This window comes from Poecilia mexicana, unplaced genomic scaffold (assembly GCF_051168715.1).
Source record: "Poecilia mexicana isolate PSO_F unplaced genomic scaffold, ASM5116871v1 scaffold_8, whole genome shotgun sequence".
In the NCBI taxonomy this organism is placed as follows: Eukaryota; Metazoa; Chordata; class Actinopteri; order Cyprinodontiformes; family Poeciliidae; genus Poecilia; species Poecilia mexicana.
This window is the reverse complement of record NW_028263377.1, coordinates 339,849-354,924: the sequence shown is the minus strand read 5'-3', so window position 1 is coordinate 354,924 and position 15,076 is coordinate 339,849. Positions and strand designations below refer to the sequence as shown.

Here is a 15,076-nt window from a genome sequence, read left to right as displayed (position 1 = left end):
ACACACACACCCCCACACACACCACACACACACACACACACACCACACACACACACCCCCACACACACACACACGCGCGCACTCACGCACACCCTATAAACCTACTAGGTGATCCCGCCTGATACATGATCCATTATTTATGCATGGGTCATACAAACTATTTTAAAGTACCAGGAAAACCTGGAGTGGTGTTTTAGCAATATGAGCATTCTATCAATCAAGTGGAATGGATTCTTTCACAAAACAATGGAAATTTTGCCAGGGAACATAATATTTTTCTGGGGTGTCCAAAGAAAATATTTTTCATAGTTGAAGGGGAAATGTCTCCTTCACATATAATTATTGAAATGCCCAAGATCAGCACAAATTGTAGGTATTGGAGTAAAATTTACTTTTGAAGACTTATCAATCTGCCTAGTTTACAACAGTCCCAATCTGCACATCACTCTGTCTCCTTGGTGTCATCAGTTGAAACAGAATAAATAGATACCTTTGCAGTGCAAAGAAATTACAATTTTGTGTTTGGCATGATTTGCATTCATACAATGAGAAATGACAAACTATATTGAACAAAAATATACACGCCCCATGTCAAATATTGTGGCAACGTGGAGTTAACTGTAAATGAGCATTTGCTGACATTTTATTGTCCATCCATCCATTTTCTATACACCTTTGTCCCTATTGGAGCGGGGAGGGGGGCTGGGGCCTATCTCCAGCGAACGTTTTAGGCAAGAGGCGGGGTTCACCTTGGACAGGTCACCGGTCTTTCACAGGACAACATTTTATTGTACAAAAATAATATTTCTCTTGATTTGTGTATAATTTTTAATCCAACCTACTGTCACTGAGCATTACACAGCAAATTGTTTTTTCACTCAGTGCATGGGTGGGGCATGTCCAATGGGACATCAGACAAAAAGAGCAACAACTGGACAATCCTTGAATTGGGGACCAGAAAAGGCCACCCCTAAAAGTCAAATATTGTCACAGGCCATAATGCTTCAGATGTCGCAAGTTATGCAGAAGTGTGCAATTAGCATGTTGGATGACATTCAAAGGGATATGCAGCGATATGAAGCTCAGTAATTACTGAAAATATATTTTGAGTTTCTCTATATGTTGTGTAACCCAAATGTTCATAAAACTCTGATGTTTGATATGGGGTATTATTTATATTTTTGTTCAGTGTATTAAAAACTATGTCTTTCCACTTGCTAAACAGAGCTATGAAGCCAGGCCAAAAATCAGAATCAGAAGGCTGTGTGTCATTCTGAAAAAAACTATCCAGCTGCTAGCATGCCCATCTCTGATTTAATCACATTTTACTACAGAAATAAATACAAAGACTATTAATTTAATAGTAGGAGGTTATAATAGAGCAATAGAGTGCTCTAAAAAGTAATAAGTAATGTTTGCCATGAAGAGGTTTAAACAATTATGAGATTGTAGTAGTTCTTAAAACTGGCATTTTGTGTTTTACTTGGAGAAAAGACTTTCAATAATAATCATATTGAACTATATTTGTTCTTGCTTGATTGTTTTTAGTGCAAAGAGCTGCAATGTTTAATTTTGGCCAATAAACCTAATTTCCAATCAGGGTGAATAATCTTAGGTACAATTGCATTTTTGTACATCCCTGAAAAATCTAAACGACATCACCAATACTTCCGTTTTCTTCCTCATGTTATTCTGTCACACAACATTCAGAAAAATCATTGAAATTTTTGAATGATTCTGCCCTCATGCTGTAGGTTAATGCCTTTAACTGATTACATTGTTTGATATTTCCTGCATGTTTTTAGTCAAGCCATGCTTCCTTCTAACTAACTGTATTTGTCCAGGGGCATGGATTTTGACAGGGGGGTTGAAAGAGGGTGTTTCCCGCTGTGTAGGGGAGGCTGTGAAAGACCATGGGGCTGCAGCTTCAACTGTGTCCCAGAAAAAAGTCATTGCGATTGGAGTGACGCCTTGGGGTCTGGTTCACAACAGACAGCAGCTTGTCAACGCCCAGGTACTGAATCTATTGTGTTTTGTTCCACTGCAGAGTGTGAAGTGTCTAATGTTATAAACCTCAGCATGAAAACAATGGCTTTGGTAACCACTGGATTCTTGTGTTGCCGGTCTGAAGGGAAGTTTCCCAGCTCGCTACTATGTCCAGAACACAACACATGATACATACTGTTTGGACAACAGCTGCCAAGCTTTCCTCTTGGTGGACAATGGGAGTATTGGCCAGCGAGGTGGAGAGGCAGTCTTTCAAGTTAATCTGGAGGACTACATTTCCCATCAGCGCACAGGCATCTGGGGTGAGATGGACTTTCGTGTCTAAAGTTTTTAAAAGAAAAGAGATTGCCATACTTCATTTAATAAGTATCATGAAATTGTGTGGAATTGACATTATGGTATAAAAACCATTAGCTAACCAAATGATCATGTAAACAGCTAAAATACATGCACACTACTCACACCTCATTGTTCTCATTTCTCTTTCTTCTTTGTTGATTTAAATCATAGACACACTGGTTAGACTTAACATTGACCGTGCTGGAATTTAGAGAACCACATTTCAGGTAGTCCAGGAACCAATCAATCAAATTGGGAAGTTATTTTTGTGTTCTAATTATCCTCAGCTGACACCACAGCTTCAAAGGTCAGGTGACCCTGTGGGCTACTTTACTTTAAGCTTCCCTACCAGCATGTTAGCACATCATGCCTATGTTTTTCCTGTGTAAGACAGTAATTAGGAAATAAATCAGACATGAGACATCTTTCCAACTGCTGTTGCTGGATTCTGTGGTCTCCACAGCCTATGACAAGTGATCCAAGGAAGAGAAACAGACAATCCACCCGGTTGTTGCATGATGCATTATGCAACAAAGATAGGATTTTTATGCCAATCTTTCTAATATAGCTTATATATCACCAAAATGTCATTAACCAAATACCCCTTCATAAAAATATTATTGCTTGACAGTTTGAGCTTTAGCAGAATATCATCTTTTGCCATTTCTGTTATGTTTTTGAAGAGGGAACAATAAACAAGTTTTAGTTATTGACATTGCCTTCAACTTTTTCTGATTTTAACTAAAGAAAACATCCTTTCTAACAAATCAGTTTGATTCATTATGTTTTTGCATCTAAGTCTATAGGACTTGTATGACTTGTATCTGTTGCTCCGGGTTACACCCAAGATACAATGAAATGTCTGAAGGAGTCAGTTCCCTGGATAGTTAAGCTTCTTGCTGCATAAAAAATATATATTTTATGTTTTCTTCACCCAACAACAGGTAGTGGCAGTATTGAAATTCCTGTCCTTTGCATGCTTATCTCAGGAGAAACCAGAATGTTGGAGGTGAGGAAACTCATTCATGAATTCAGCACTGCATTTTGTACTGCAAATGATTGTTTCTAAAGGTTTGTTTTTTCAAATATGTGACCTGGAACATTTTTGTCAAAAACCTAAGTTACCAGAACCTTCCACTGTCCTGTGAGTTGTACCCATTTAGATGGTCTTATGAGGGTTACAGCTTTAGAGCTAAGAAAAGGTATTTCATATTTTGCCAAATATGTAATTGTAATAGATTTTAAATAAATCACGTAGATCTCAACTTCTGTGAGAATGCCTGAAAGTGGAAAAGAGTTTTATTATACTTAATAACTAGAGATGCTCCGATGAGGTTTTTTGCTGCTGATTCTGATACCGATCACTCATGAGGCCGATCTCTGCCGATCACCTGGATTGGCTGTTAATTTTTCGCTTTAGATATAAATGCTACTATGTGATCTGACAAAATGGAAAAATGATCTGGCAGTAAATTCACCTAATTTAGACATAAACATGCAAAATACTTGCTGGCACAATACAGCAGCTATTCAGTCAAAAGGACAACTGAAAAACCTGCAATGAGTAAAATAATATTTAGCAGTAAGGCTCTCAGTACCATAAATTATACATAAGTCAAATTAATCAGATCATACACTTTTTCACAGAAATCGGCCAATCGATCGGCACACCTCAATAATAACTTATGAGGTTATTATTGGAAAGGTACAGCAATAACAATGGAATAAATCATCAAGACATGTTCTTTTACTTTTAATCTGGACTACAAACACAGGAAGGACAAACTTTGTCCTAGAAAATATTTTCACAAACCCCAATGTGTTTGGCCCACGGGGGATTGTTCCATGCACAGCCATCTTTCATCTTTCTCAGCACATTGCATTTCTCATCATTGAGACTTCAGGCCACACTCTGCAGCTATCAGCAATAGAGGAGGTCACCACAGACAAAAACTACACAAAAAAGTCTGTGTCCTATGGATGCTAGGAATAGAAAGTACATAAATGACTGGGTATACAATGGCTGCAAACCCAGGGTACTGGAAGTGGCACTAAAAACTGATAGGAAGAAAATGTCATCTTATTCTACTTTCTGATGAAAATTGTTTTTGTCCCACCTGTCCTTAAAAAAGTGAGAGAACATGGGAGTCTGCATTGACAAAATGCCTTTGAAACTTGATCCAGCTACACCGGTCCATGACTATTTTAGAATCTCTACATAAGTTATATTAACTGGAGTGGGCAAAGCTAAATTGAATATCTCTGGTCTGAGCAGGAATTTTTAAAACTTTTATGAGACCTTCATTATGGGAAAACATAAAATTTTCATTTCTAATTTACCTCTAAAACACACAAGCAAAAAACAAACAATATATGGACCAGTTAAACCTGGACCAGACTAGTCAGCAACAATAACAGTCTTTAAAAAAAGGATTGTTTCTTTTAATTAACATTTAGAAGGGTTGATTAAAATTCCCTAAGTCTTTGGGATTTTTTAGATTTCCCAGAAATATTAAAGTCTTGTCTCATTTGGTAACACTTGTCTCCTCAGCTAGATGCACTGTTAAAACACTAGTTAACAATAATCTAGCTCCCTCAAGAGAGCCTGGGTAAGGGCTAAGCTTTATTCTTCAAAGTATCATAAGATGTCTGCTGTCAAAGATTGTTTTGGGGATTATAACACTTTTACTGAAAATGTTTGACAATACTTTGATTATGCTAGTCCTGCTTGTTCTCTGTTACACTCCTGAATTTGCAGTACGCTGTTGTAGTAATTTGATGTGTTTTTTCATTAACTGGCTCAGAGAATAGACACATCCCTGAAAAAAGCAACGCCCTGGTTGGTTCTTGCTGGTTCTGGTAAGGCAGCAGATTTCATCACAGCAGTGGTCCTCAGCCCTACCCCTCCTGCAGCAGATGGGCAGGCTGACAAGAGTGTCAGCGCAGAGTTCTGTGACTGGGTTCGTGAGAAGGCCCGGAAACACTTCCCAGCTGAGGTCGAGTTTGAAAAACTGGTCGATACTGTAAGTTCCTAGATACTAGATACCAGCCATAGAAACCCATGCTTTCTAAGAAAACATGTTGTGTTTTCTTAGAAAGCATGGGTGTTGTCACAAATGCAATTGTTAATTACAGGTGAGGCAAACAGGACAAGGGAGAATAAGAAACTATGACTCATTTAGGAGTGGAAGAAATTTGTTGTCACATGTCCATGAAAAACTTGAACAAAGCCCTTAACTAATCTTTATTTGCTTTGGCACTTCTATTTATTTTTGTCATGAGGGACTGTTGCCATTTCGGGTTCTCCTAATTTCCCAATTTCCTTTGTGTAGCTGAATTCAATTCATATCAATATCAATCAATATCAGTATCAATTCAATGATACCCTAAGCCTCAGGAATCTTTTGCAGGTGTTTAGAGTTACTTTGTTGATTCAGATGATTAAGTTACTTCCTCGTTCAGAGAACCTTTTCATGATATGCTAATTTTTTGACACAGGGATTTTGGGTTTTCATGAGCTGTTTGCCAAAATCATCAGTATTAAAACAATAAAAGACCTGAAATATTTCAGTTGGTGTGCAATGAATCTAAAATATATGACAATTTAATTTTTATCATTATATTATGGAAAATAATGAACTTTATCACAATATGCTAATTTTTTGAGAAGGACCTGCACTCCTAGATGATTAGGTGATAGATCACGGGTGAGACCAATCAGCATGCACACCGTCCAGGTGTTGCAGCTTCTTGGCACCATCTAGTGCAGTGTTTCTCACTGTCAGTCCTCACCCCCCCTGTCCTGCATGTTTTAGGTGTTTCCCTTCTGCCACACACCTGAATTCTATCTCTGGGTGATTAACAGGCTTCTGCAGCACTTGATGGTCATGCAATCTTTTGAATCAGCTGTTCTGGAATAGAGGCACATCTAAAACATGCAGAGCAGGGGGGGCTGAGGGCCAGGGTGGAGAAACACTGATCTAGTGGATGAAGAGGGAAGCAGCCAGCAACAGAAAATCCTCAATAAAGAGCCAAAACCCCGGTTCCCAACACATACAGGTCCTTCTCAAAAAATTAGCATATTGTGATAAAGTTCATTATTTTCCATAATGTAATGATAAAAATTAAACTGTCATATATTTTAGATTCATTGCACACCAACTGAAATATTTCTGGTGCTTTATTGTTTTAATACTGATGATTTTGGCAAACAGCTCATGAAAACCCAAAATCCCTGTCTCAAAAAATTAGCATATCATGAAAAGGTTCTCTGAACGAGCAATTAACCTCAACATCTGAATCAACAAAGTAACTCTAAACACCTGCAAAAGATTCCTGAGGCTTTTAAAAACTCCCAGCCTGGTTCATTACTCAAAACCGCCATCATGGGTCAGATTGCTGACCTGACTGCTGTCCAGAAGGCCATCATTGACATCCTCAAGCAAGAGGGTGAGAAACAGAAAGAAATTTCTGAACGAATCGGCTGTTCCCAGAGTATCAAGGCACCTCAGTGGGAAGGAAAAAGTGTGGCAGAAAACGCTGCACAATGAGAAGAGGTGACCGGACCCTGAGGAAGATTGTGGAGAAGGGCCGATTCCAGACCTTGGGGGAAGCAGTGGACTGAGTCTGGAGTAGAAACATCCAGAGTCACTGTGCACAGGCTTGTGTAGGAAATGGGCTACAGGTGCCGCATTCCCCAGGTCAAAGGTCAAGCCACTTTTGAACCAGAAACAGCGGCAGAAGCGCCTGACCTGGGCTACAGAGAAGCAGCACTGGACTGTTGCTCAGTGGTCCAAAGTACTTTTTTCGGATGAAAGCAAACTTTGCATGTCATTTGGAAATCAAGGTATCAGAGTCTGGAGGAAGACTGGGGAGAAGGAAATGCCAAAATGCCAGAAGTCCAGCGTCAAGTACCCACAGTCAGTGATGGTCTGGGGAGCCATGTCAGCTGCTGGTGTTGGTCCACTGTGTTTTATCAAGGGCAGGTCAATGCAGCAGCTATCAGGAGATTTTGGAGCACTTCATGCTTCCATCTGCTGAAAAGCTTTATGAAGATGAAGATTTCATTCTTCAGCATCACCTGGCACCTGCTCACAGTGCCAAAACCACTGGTATTACTGACCATGGTGTTACTGTGCTCAATTGGCCTGCCAACTCTCCTGACCTGAACCACATAGAGAATCTGTGGGATACTGTGAAGAAAAAGTTGAGACATGCAAGACCCAACACTCCTGATGAGCTTAAAGCCGCTATCGGAACATCCTGGGCCTCCATAACACCTCAGCAGTGCCACAGGCTGATTGCCTCCATACCACGCCGCATTGAAGGCTGCAAAAGGATTCCTGACCAAGTATTGAGTGCATAACGGAACATAACTATGTGAAGGTTGCCTTTTTTGGTATTAAAACACTTCTTTTAATGGTTGGATGAAATATGCTAATTTTCTGAGACAGGAATTTTGGGTTTTCATGAGCTGTATGTCAAAATCAACAGTATTAAAACAATAAAACACCTGTAATATTTCAGTTGGTGTGCAATGAATCTAAAATATATGACAGTTTAATTTTTATCATTACATTATGGAAAATAATGAACTTTATCACAATATGCTAATGTTTTGAGAAGGACCTGTATTTAGTAAATTAGAATGAGTTCCAAATTGTCTTGTATGTCAGATTAAAAGTACTTTTTGAAAATAAGCTTTAAGCAGATATTAAATATATTTTTTTACTGTTGATGTATTATTCTAATCTTAAATGCCATGTTTTCATTAGCTGTAACCAGGAAATCATGATTAACACAAATAAAAGCTTTAAAACACCTGTGTATGTAATTAATCTATAATGGTTTTGTGAGCTGAGATACTGAAATACATTAACTTTTCATTAATATTCTTACTGATTGAAAATGAGTGTAGATGGAAAAAACATACACCTCTGCATTAGCTTACAGTGCAGTATCTGAACAATTGGAAAGAAACATGAGGTAATTCTGGATTGTTTCCCATGTAAAAAGAACAGCACAATGGGAGAGAGCCAAGCACAACTTCCGAAGGACCTGTGTTTGTGCTCTCAACATTTCTCTCCAGAAGACTTTAAGTCATTTGTACAAGCATAACTGACAAAGGCTCTACAATTCCTTCAGAAGCTATAAACAAATGATATTCCGACAGTTTTTATCCACAAAGCACCTAAACCCCCTGCCACCAGCTAGACGGCGAAAAACGCTGGGAGTTTTTCGCCATCAAACATCAAAGACAGGCAGCACTGAAGGCTTCTTTAAACGCTAACTGAATGTGAAACCACTGATCCGATGCTGCACTGAAAACGAGACTCTAAATATAATTTATCGGACTGGACACAGAGCTACAGATGCTGGGAGAAACATCAAAGACAGGCAGTGCTGGAAGCTCTTTTAAGTACTAACATAGCTCAGCGGCAGCACTACTGCCACCCCCGTTTATGTCTGGATGAAGACTGGACTCTGAACAGCTGTTACCGGACTGAACACAGAGCTATAGAACTACTTACCCGGATCACGCAGTCTGATCAGAGGTATGCGTCATTCATTGTTTCATTTATGAAGCTAAGATTCAACCGACGGTGGCGTCAACACTGGAACCCTCAAAGGTCATCCAGAGGCCTGGCACGTGGCCATAGGGGGCCTTCGGCAGGCTCAGGGATGCTGGAAGGCTCTTAGAGAAGCCGTGGGGCTGGTGGCGGTGGGGCTTGGAGGAGAAGCCATGGGGCTGGCTGTGGTAAAGCTCGGACAATCCATGGAAGCAGAACCGGGGGCGGCAATCTGAGTTGTCAAAGATCCAGAACTGGAGGCGGCGCAGAGCTGACTTCAATGGCAGCATTCCAGAGCTTGGCCAACCCTCGTAGACAGAATGCGGGGTGTTGGTACTAGTAACCTCCTGGTAGAGGAAATGCAGGGTGTTGACCACTCATATCCACAGAGGTAGGCTTCCAAAGCAAGAATGGGCTCCTGACTCTCGCAGTGACTTTGTGCAGCGTTGGGAGCACACCACACAGAAGTGCACCAAATATGCCTGCCTCTCCAATCCCAGGGTCTTTTGTCTTCTTCTGAAGAAACCACGAATCTCATCTTCTTTGGCTGAATCCTTCTGTCATGAAGTGGGTTATTGTTGATGAGGACTGAATGGCGATCAGACCCAGGAGTAAAGTGGAGAAAATAAGCTTAATGATGTCCAAAGCTGTATACAACACCAGGATCCACAGGTAAGGAACGAGACACGGTCACAAATTCAGGTAAGCTAACAGTGACAAGCTATGGACAAACTATGACATGAGAATGACTAGGATCCAGCGGGGAACAGAAGACGTAAAGTCTTAGAGAGATAGCTTTAATCAATCAGGGGCTTGACACGACAACACAGGGGCTAAATTGCCCCTTTTCCACCGGCTCTACTTCAGCAGCTTGGCTCGGCTCTACTTCAGAGTGGCCGCGTTTCCACCGACCCGGCTCGGCTCTGTAGCAGGGTGATGCCTCCTGTCTGTCGGAGATATAGCGCCCCACCTCCAGGCGCCATGTGCTATTCTTTGTTACCATGGGACCTAACACGAGTTGTTGTTTTTCTGAGACAAAAGAATAAGAGAGAGCTGAGCTGTTGTTTTGTAGCCTGATTGAGATTTTTCTGAGACTTCAAGAAAATGCACAGTAGGAGGAATGATGCGATTGTGATGAGGAGGACAGGTGATCTCACGTGAACAACAGCAAAATGAGAAACAATCGAAGCACGATTCAAGCAACAATAAAACATAAAAAACAAATGAAGGGCTACATGCTGTACAATATTGACAGTTATTTATAACTGAGGAATGTGCAACAGAAAATGTCCATGTTTTGTTTGAGCAATAAAATAAAATACATTCACAGAAAACCCACATCCTCACATCATCACTGTTTCTGACCAAGCAGACATCCCTTACGCAGAATGCGTTGCAGCTTGAACAACATGGCGACATTCATGTGACGATATTTTATTAAAATGTATAAAAACAATCTAAAATAAATATTTCTCAAATAAAGTATATTGTTACATGATTCCTTTAAAGAAAAGGAAAAACAAAGTACGTATAGTCCCCTCCAAAATTATTGGAACCGCAAGCTATTTGCTTTGTTATTGTTGTACATTGAAGACATTTGAGTTTAACATCAAAACATGAGCATGACACCGGAGTTCAGAATGTCAGCTTTTATTTCCTGGTTTTTACATGTGGATGTTCTAAACAACTCAGGACATACCACCCTCTGTTTGAATGTTAAACCCAAATGTCTTCAGTGTACAACAAAAATGAAGCATGAGAACATTATTGCCTTGCTGTTCCAATACCTTTGGAGGGGACTGTATATTTGCGCTTTTATTTTTAATTATATCAATTTTGGTCCTCCATAGTTTCAGTGCTTTGCAGGGTCATAATTTCTGTTCACTCAACCTTTTAAAATTACAAACCTAAATTTTAAAATATAGGTGTGCAATTGATTTTGTATTCAATTATAAGTTTTGTTTGTTTTTTGCCATAAGATGGTAATATTAACTGATGATTGATGGTGTGCCTATTGGGTTAGCTGAATGCATAGGCATTAATGATAAAGTATTACATTGTTTCAAACAATGATTGTTTGCCTTTTATGTTTGTTTGTCCAGGCTTTGAGTATTTATCAGAGGAGAGATCTCATTACTGTTTTTCATGGAGAACAGGAGGGCTCTGATGACTTCGACACAATTCTCCTCAAAGCCCTGGTGAGAGGTAAGTGATGGGGAATTATTCAGGGGATTGTTTATCAATCACAACACCATCTCTTACAAAAGCAAAATATATTTGGAAATCCATTGTAATAAATTCAAATGTATTATTTCCCCTTTTACATTTCTAATATATGTGGTAAATACATTCAATTATATATTGAAGATTCATGTATTATAAAATATTATATATCCATGGGGGCTGCACAGTGGCACAGTTGGTTGAGCTGTTGCCCAGCAGCAAGAAGGTTCTGAGTTTGATTCCCAGCCCCGGTCCCTCTGCATGGAGTTTGCATGTTCTCCCTGTGCATGCGTGGGTTTTCTCTAGGTACTCCAGTTTCCTCCCACAGTCCAAAAACATGACATAATTGGCCTCTCCAAATTGCCCCTAGGTGTGAGTGTGTGTGTGCATGGTTGTGTGTCCTGTGTGTCTCTGTGTTGCCCTGCAACAGAATGGCAACCTGTCCAGGGTGTACCCCGCCTGACCCCACCAAGGGACAAGGATGCATAGAAAATGGATAGATATATATCCATGTAATATTGATATGTATTGCAAAATATACAAATGAGTGTCACTTTATATATATTGCAGCATATTGAACATACTGTAAGTATATAATGTCAGGGTTGATATATCCTGACATGTGAATGTTCATAAATTTTGTATTTATGAATTTATTACAATTTAAATGGGAAAATGTTTGATATATTCCATATTTATCAAACAATATAATTTTAGAAACAAATTATATATACAAATTATATATGCAAAAACACATCTATATATATATATATATATATATATATATATATATATATATATATATATATATATATATATATATATATATATATATATATATATATATATTTATATAAAAATTCCCCTCTCACCCTCCGTGGGTGGTCTCTTTCATCCTCTGAGCTCGGGTCCTCTACCAGAGGCCTGGGAGCTTGAGGTTCTCCTCCAGTATCTTGGCTGTGCCTAGAACTGCACATTTCTGGACTGAGATGTCTGATGTTGTTCCTGGGATCTGTTTGAGCCACTGCTCCAGTTTGGGGGTGACTGCCCCGAGGGCCCCGATGACCACAGGCACCACTGTGGTCTTCACCTTCCAGGCCTTCTCCAGTTCCTCTCTGAGGCCCTGGTATTTCTCCAGTTTCTCATGCTCCTTGTTCCTGATGTTGTGGTCACTTGGTATTGCTACATCCACCACAACGGCTTTCCTCTGTTCTTTGTCCACCACCACAATGTCCGGTTGGTTCGCCATTACCATCTTATCTGTCTGGATCTGGAAGTCCCACAGGATCTTAACTCGGTCATTCTCCACCACCTTTGGGGGTGTTCCCCACTTTGACCTCGGGGCTTCCAGTCCATATTCTGCAGATGTTCCTGTACACTATGCCCGCTACTTGGTTATGTCGTTCCATGTACGCTTTCCCTGCCAGCATCTTGCACCCTGCTGTTATGTGCTGGACTGTCTCAGAGGCCTCCTTGCACAACCTACACCTTGGGTCTTGTCTGGTGTGGTAGATCTGAGCCTCTATTGCTCTGGTGTTTAGGGCCTGTTCCTGGGCGGCCAGGATGAGGGCCTCTGTGCTGTCCTTGAGTCCAGCTTTCTCCAGCCATTGGTAGGATTTCCTGATATCAGCCACTTCAGTTTTTTGTCGGTGGTACATCCCATGTAGGGGCTTGTCCTCCCATGATGGTTCCTCCAGGACCTCGTCCTCTGTTCCCCATTGTCTGAGACATTCGCTGAGCACATCGTCTGTTGAGGCTTTGTCCTTGATGTATTTATGGATCTTGGATGCTTCATCCTGGACAGTGGCTCTCTCACTCACTAGTCCTCTGCCTCCTTCCTCGCGGGTGCTGGATTTGGGGTGGAACCCTCCATGCATGGTTAGTAGCTTCCGAGTCTCAACATCCGTGGTCTTTATGTCTTCCATTGGCCAGCTAATTATTCCGGCAGGGTATCTGATTACTGGTAAGGCATAGCTGTTTATTGCATGGATCTTGTTCTTGCCATTGAGCTGGCTTCTCAGGACTTGCCTTATTCCAGTGGTTCCCAAACTTTTTCCTGTCTGGTTGAAACGGCGCGTGTGACGGGGGGAGGGGAGCGGGATCGACTTTTTGGGGGGCAAAATGAATGTACGTAGCTGAAAATAGACACCAACATCGGTAGCCTACAAGGTACTTGTTAAGCTTAAGGCTCTGTATTGATATTATATAGTCATCTTTTAGCTAACATTACCTGCATCCAGCAGCTTTACTCAACTCAGTCGGTTAGTTTGTAGGGAAAAACTGTGAAAAGTTCTTTGCGTTTTGCTGGTTTGCTGCCGTGATTCTAACACAAACCTACGTAGCTCCGCCCAGCAGCAGCAGGTCTCCTTCACAGGTGTAAAGTGTCGTAGCGCTCATGTTGCGTTTAAAGGCGGCTCGGAAAAACAGGTTACAACATGTTAACAACTGATTAAACAGTTTTACCTGCTGATAAAAGTGACAGAGGACACAAATATGGGAAGTGTGGAAGCCTCTACTGTATCAAATTGACATAGGAATAACAGGCCATTCTAAGGTAAAAACCCAGCCCATACAGTGTTCATGTTTTTTTTGTTTTTTTCATCCAGACGGCTTCCCGCGCTCCCCCCTGCAATGACACGGCGCCCCCCCTAGGGGGTGCGCCCCACAGTTTGGGAACCTCTGCCTTATTCGTTGGAGGTATTTGGCTGTGGCTCCTTGCAGTGTTGTGGCACTCGAAATTGGTCTTGGTCTCGAGACCGGTCTTAAGACCATTTATTGATGGTCTCGGTCTCATCTCGGCCTCGACCGCATTTGGTCTCGATCTTGTCTCGGTCTCGGGCTCTGAGGACTTGGCATTTTATTTCAAGACCAGTCAAGACCGCAACTGTGAAAATACCACTAAACGTGCAGCATACTGTCCAGTTTATTTGTTAACATCTTTGTTTTCAGTGGATGCGAAACGCACCGATTAAAATCCAAGCAACTACGTGTTTCTCCCCCCCCTCTCCCCTCCCCACCTTTCACTCGCACGCGGCGCTCTGAGACATGCGCAGTGGTTTTCTCTCAGCGGCAGAAAATGTTTGTCTAATTGTCAGTAATGGAATATTGCTGCATAAATCATAAGAAATCCGATGACCACAGCTAACTCAGCAGCGCTTCGCCTTCACAGACGGTGGAGACAACGTCCAACTTTTTTCGTCACTTAGAAAAATAGCTCAAAGAAGGTAAGATCCGTTGATGTGATGTTAGCAAAGCTAGCTGTATAGACACACATAAGCATTGTGATGAAAAAAAGTTGTCACTCACTGAATTATTGTGCGGAGACGTTGACTGACTTGTCACATATATGGGACAACGGCGCTGTGTCCAAAAGTCTGCAATATAGTGATGTGACATTCAGGAACAGTACGATTCATCTGCTCGTCTCTGTACTTATTAGATAGGACTGGAGTGTCGCTGAGAGCCGTTGTTCTATCAGATAGCCATACGCTGTCAGAATAGCATACATGCAGTGAGTACCATGCCTGCGCATGCGCATTAAGAAGTCCGACCGTCAGAGGAGTTGTCAGTTCACCATACGCAGCAAGTTATGACGAAAATAAGTCATTAAATTGTTTTCAATGATTAACTATATAGATATACATGTGTTGTCATGGTTTCAAAGTGTATTTAAAGCAGGTCTGGCTGCTGCTGGAGTCAGCTACAACACACGCCCATGTAAAACTCACTTAACCGCTAAGTCAGGATGCCATACAACTGTTAATAACAAAGTGTATGACGATCTACGTCATAATTCTGTGTTGCTGATTAGATGAAATCTTATGGTAATGACGTGTCTGACAGATATTGCCGGTGTTCTATCAGATTACCATACGCTGTCAGGATAGCATACATGCAGTGAGTACCATGCCAGCGCATGCGTATTAAGTCCGACCGTC

At 41.0% G+C, this 15,076-nt stretch overlaps 1 protein-coding gene across 6 annotated transcripts in view; it reads left to right on the top strand.

The window, feature by feature from the left end:
* LOC106910798 (transient receptor potential cation channel subfamily M member 4-like) overlaps positions 1–15,076 on the top strand; it is a 122,155-nt gene that overhangs the window by 19,800 nt on the left and 87,279 nt on the right. For 5 of the 6 annotated variants that reach the window (XM_088007966.1, XM_088007968.1, XM_088007970.1 and 2 more), the window contains 5 exons: positions 1,845–2,014; positions 2,132–2,309; positions 3,291–3,355; positions 5,151–5,369; positions 11,018–11,120. In XM_088007966.1, coding sequence (XP_087864092.1) covers positions 1,845–2,014; positions 2,132–2,309; positions 3,291–3,355; positions 5,151–5,369; positions 11,018–11,120 — 735 coding nt within the window. The remainder of the gene's footprint in view (positions 1–1,844; positions 2,015–2,131; positions 2,310–3,290; positions 3,356–5,150; positions 5,370–11,017; positions 11,121–15,076) is intronic. The other variant, XM_088007967.1, reaches the window with a different exon arrangement.